The sequence below is a fragment of the Trichoplax adhaerens genome, genomic scaffold (genome assembly GCF_000150275.1).
Source record: "Trichoplax adhaerens TRIADscaffold_1 genomic scaffold, whole genome shotgun sequence".
NCBI lineage: Eukaryota > Metazoa > Placozoa > Uniplacotomia > Trichoplacea > Trichoplacidae > Trichoplax > Trichoplax adhaerens.
Genome location: NW_002060943.1, coordinates 1,948,409 through 1,953,695, shown reverse-complemented (window position 1 = coordinate 1,953,695; position 5,287 = coordinate 1,948,409). Strand labels below are relative to the sequence as shown.

General features: G+C 35.8%; 1 protein-coding gene across 1 annotated transcript; it reads left to right on the top strand.

Annotated features, from left to right (window-relative positions):
* Window positions 1–1,303: 1,303 nt before the first annotated feature.
* On the top strand, window positions 1,304–2,968 carry TRIADDRAFT_51448 (uncharacterized protein; the record flags this gene model as incomplete). Its single annotated transcript, XM_002108452.1, has 1 exon — window positions 1,304–2,968. One exon carries the CDS (start codon window positions 1,304–1,306, stop codon window positions 2,966–2,968), a length of 1,665 nt encoding a protein of 554 aa, XP_002108488.1.
* Between the last annotated feature and the right edge of the window lie 2,319 nt (window positions 2,969–5,287).

Below are 5,287 nucleotides of genomic sequence, written 5' to 3'. Positions count from 1 at the left end.
AGTAGCCATAATATTGTTGCATTGCGCCTTCTGAACAACTGCATACGATGATCTATCCAGTCTACTGTACAAATAAATCATTTTTCCCCTAATCAATCAATATTCCAAATACAATCTTGGATTACGCCATGAACCCAAAAGCCATTTTATAGCAGTACTACTATCACGGCCTGCAGTACTGTAGAACTGCGTATGTACAGTACACGCACTGTAGAGTAAGGTACTGTACACTGTGCAGGGTACAGTACTGTACAGTACATACTGTATACTGTAGCGTAAGGTACTGTACACTGTACACTGTACAGTGTACAATACGGCACGGACAGACAGGCCGATAGCGTCCAGTAGATCCTACTACGGCTAGTCTAACGGCCTCCAGTAGAACCAACATTGCAAGCTACTGAAAGCCTACAGTCTACAGTACGTCCTATACACTATACGCACTGTAGAGGAAGGTACTGTACTGTACTGTACACTGTGCAGGATACAGTACATACAGTACAGTATACTGTAGCGTAAGGTACAGTACGGTACGGACAGACAGGCCGACAGCGTCCAGTAGAGATTCTAACCAACATTGCAAGCTACTGAAAGCCTACAGTCTACAGTACGTCCTGTACAGCATGTGCACTGTATCGTGAGGTACTGTACACTGTACACGGTACTGTACTGTACTGTACGGTACAGACGGACAGGCTGACAGCGTCCAGTAGATCCAGTACATGTCTAGTAGATTGCTGCTGCCTCTTGGAGAATTGAGGGGAAGGAAAAACAAATCAAGGAAATGATCAAAAGTAAAACCTTCAAACCGACGAATATCAAGATGGCTTACAGTAGCAGTGAAAGAAAAGAAAGAAATCACACTACTTTATAATGATACTTGTAGATGAATGAGCAATCCATTCGTTGCCTTGAACCGCTATTAGGTGATTGATTAAATTAGTATGAGTGATTGAATTGCTTTACACCAGTGTTATTCAGTCAACAGACAAGCTTGAACGATTGGAAGCGTACCGCTAAGGGGATTGATTCCTGCTAAACAAACCAATCTTAATGTTCAAGTAGAATATCAAGTACAAATAAAGCAGCAGCCAAGATTGATGTCAAGATAACATTGGATAAACGCGGTGATTACAATCGTTATCTACCTGTAAACAGTTGGTTGATCATCATCATCACGACATCGTACAATTGATTCCTAGTGGTTATCCTGTCAACTCCTGCAAAAAGGAAAGCATTGAATTGGCATTTTCCATCCAAGAAGGAATACAATCAGTATTTCATTGCCAAAGTATTATCAGCCATGGATTTTCCTGTTACACGATTTCGTATCGTGATTCAAGCTAGAAGAAGTGGGCCATCATCCAGAACATCGTCAAGTAATACAATCAAATTCAAGGATACATTAGACGATTTAGATGAAGACGCCATCAAAATTGCTCGAAATTATTTATTAGATGGGGTTGATGAGAGATTGCATAGGAATTCGCTAGAACAGTTAACGCGCAGTATTCGCAATGATGTCGAAGATAACTCGCATAAATATTATCAATTAGGATATTATTATCATTATGGTATAGGTCCAGTTCAAAAGGATGAACATAAAGCAATGGAAAATTATCGTTTAGCAATTGAAGATCATCATCCTGGTGCTTATTATCAGTTAGCTCAATTAGTTCAAGATCGCTATGGCAATTATAATGATGTAGACATTGATCAATTAACTTTAATAGAAAGTATCGAAGAGCAAGTGAAAATGCTGACCAAATCTGCTGCTGAAGGCAAATACACACAATCTTATCGAAAATTGAAAGACTCTTACGCTGATTCACAAAATTGGCGTTCAGTCATTGATGATTATTACCAATCATTAGAAAAATCAGTTGATACAACTGAGAATACCAATCAATTGAGTCATATCTATAATGAACTTGGTATCTTAGATGTTATTACCGCTGAATGCAATCATGAAAAAGAAAAGAGCGATCGCCAATTACAACGTGGCTATGACTATTTTGAAAAATCAAAGCAACTAGGTAAACCGGCGGCCAGCTACAACTTAGCTGTTCATAAATTTGCTGGTTTATCCTCTCCTCGTCCAGCTCCTACAACGCATGACAGTGAAAATATCCAATATTATATCATGGCAGCTGATCAAGGCCATTGTTTAGCCCAATTTGAGTTAGCAATCCTGTACCAAACTGAAACACCCACTACCAATCGTGATTATTCTGAAGCACTAAAACTGTTATTGAAATCGGCTCGCTACGGCTATTCTGATATATTATATCATGTTGGATTAGCTTATCTGAATGGATTAGGTGTTGCTCAAGATTTAAATTTAGCCAAAGATTATTTTGAATGGGCTATTGCTGCTACTAATCTATTCGACAATCTACACGAAGGTCGTCAATATTTTCAATTAGGTTATATATATCATAAAGGTTTAGGCCTATCCATAGATATTGAGCAAGCTACGCATTTCTACGCCTCTGGTATCCTAATGGCCAATTGTTTACAATGCTACTTATTTTTAGCAAAGTTAATTGAAAAAAAGAAATTACAAAATTTAAACATTTCCTCAGCCATCAAGTTATACATGAAAATTATTGAATTAGATAATAATAATAATATTAACGGCTATGCGCATTACCGCCTGGGTAAAATCTATTCAAATGATCGTTATTGCAATTATTACGATTCTCGGTTGTCAAAAATCCACTATGAGTATGCTTTGGATCGATTTCGATCCAAGAGGAAGGAAAAAATTGATCGAGACTCAGACGATTACTACCATGTAGGTAGAATATATCAATTTGGTTTAGGGGTCAGAAAAGATTTGGATGCAGCCGTGATTAATTATCAAAAAGCGATTGGAACTGCTGAAATAACTAGTTCTGTTTATGATAAACATTACGCACAAAAAGCACTTAAACAACGAAAGTCACTACTAACATTATTAGAGTAGTATGAACCTGAGGATGGTTTTTTGATGCAAGAGCTACAATAATTATCGTATTGCGCATGTGGCGGCATAATGACAAAGTGATGGAAGTGGTACAAATTAGTGGTTGTTTATGTGATTTATACAAGTGCAACGCGTGTGATAAATGTTAAAATCGGTAGTACTGTATAACCTGATTCATGAACATTATGATTGTAATGCAGATAGTATTGGCGTTGAAAATCTATTTACTGTATGATACATATTTATGATTCTGTACTTCAAAGGAGTCTAGGGCTTGGAGAAATTTATTTACGATCAAACCATTCTTTGTAAACGACGTAAAATGTCGAAACATTGAATATTGGATACTATGGTGTATGACGTATCGAGCAAAATAATCTATATTGGCAAATGGCAATATACCATGATCACTTATAATCGCTTTTATGTAATTTGTTACTAATAACAATGATTCTGATTATTATTAACTTACCAAGTTGTTGAAGATTAATGGATAATTGATTACTTCTGTCTTGCCTTATCAGCACTAACGACTGCATGTATGCTTTATTCAATTATCAAAACAGAGTTTCATTCATCAGCTCTACAACTGTCTACTAAACTATGCGCCTGTTGGTTGAAATTAAATTGAAGGTATCGCTTGTATTGAGCTTCAAGCTTGATAAAAGCTCACGGGTACATTTTCAACTAAAATGTAAAAATATTTTTCATCTTTTTACCCGATAAACTAATATCTTGTTCATGAAAAATAAAGTTATTCCAGAAAATGCATTGAAAAGTACTATGGTATCACATTGATGCACACATCGTTACTGATATCCAATGATTCATTGGGTTATCAAGCATTTGACATACGTGATAGTTCGTAAAACAAGTAATTTACAACGTCGTAATTTATTTACACGAAAAAGATTAAGATATAGAAAATAAAGTAGAAATTCAAGCTTATAGAAATGATTGGACATTACACCATACACAGTAGTTTCGTATACCCATATATAGCGCAAAGCTAAATTAGGGGTAGTATCTTTCAATGAAATTCAATATAGTATAGTACGCTAGGTAGAGTAAATTCCAAAAATAGGCATTATTTAGCTAAACTTAATTATCTTGGTACAGTTTCATATTAACAGCATTATATTAGATTATCGAGATTGTATACAGTTGACATTTTAGACTTGATACAGTACAAAAAGTTATACAATATGGTGTCCAAAGGCAAGGTATTATGCACAATTGAACATCCCTAATAAGTAATACGTATATTGTGATAACTTGTATAATACAAAACGCTCACTAGAAATTTCAAGTTCTACGTTATGATAGAATTTATTATATTACAAAGTTGATTGAAGTAGCGAAACAATGACAGTCTATATTAAACAGGAACGTTAACAATAGTTTCTAGTTAATAGCAATAATAGTGAAAGCCGCATCAACTTGTTAGTTATTGTGATATATTGTATGATCGACGACCTCGATTACGAATTGGCTTTCTAGGAGTTAGCTCTTTCAAATCGTGGGTCTTGACAAATTCGGCAGGCGATAACAAGGACGTAGATTCATGAATACTCTTAGGAGAACGTGTTGGCGAGGAAAAGCTAAAAATTCCACTATCAGATGTACTAGTATTTAATATCGTCTTCAGATAAGGGGTTAAACTTAAATCATCAAAGTTAATCCGATTATCTTGATTTTTGGTTGGAGTTATTTTGGATTTGTCATTTAAAGCAGCTAAAGTAGGTTGCTGCCTTACTAAAGGCGTAGTTTCGTGATCGTTATTTCTCTTGCTACTAGAACGTACAGGAGTAGTGAATAACGTGGCCATACCTGCTACAGCTTCCATTTCACTCCAAAATGATGATGATTCAAACTTATCTAAACTTTTCCTACAACTACTACTAACAGTTTTTAATAGCGCATTAACGTTGGGTGTTGACAAAGTATCCAACGGTGATGAAACAATGTTTTCTGGAAATACATCTTGTAATGCTCTAATAGGAGTTTTATAGGTCGATTCATCGATAGTGGTAGAAGCTCTGTCTTTCTTCTTGGGAGTTTCATATTTCTCGACATCTAATGTAGTTGTAGAATCTTCCATGATACCGCTATCACATTGTTTCTTATTTACAGACGAAATCTCTTGGCCTGGTCTTTTTCTACTGAAAGGCACATTTAAATCATCATTCCAAGCCTTGATATCGTCTGAGTTATTTTGTGTGCAAGTTCCTAAACTAGCTGTAACGCTAGAATTGGGGAAATTATCGTTAATGTAGTAGTTGTTGCTTGATAAATTAGCTTGAGGCGCTGATGCAGTAC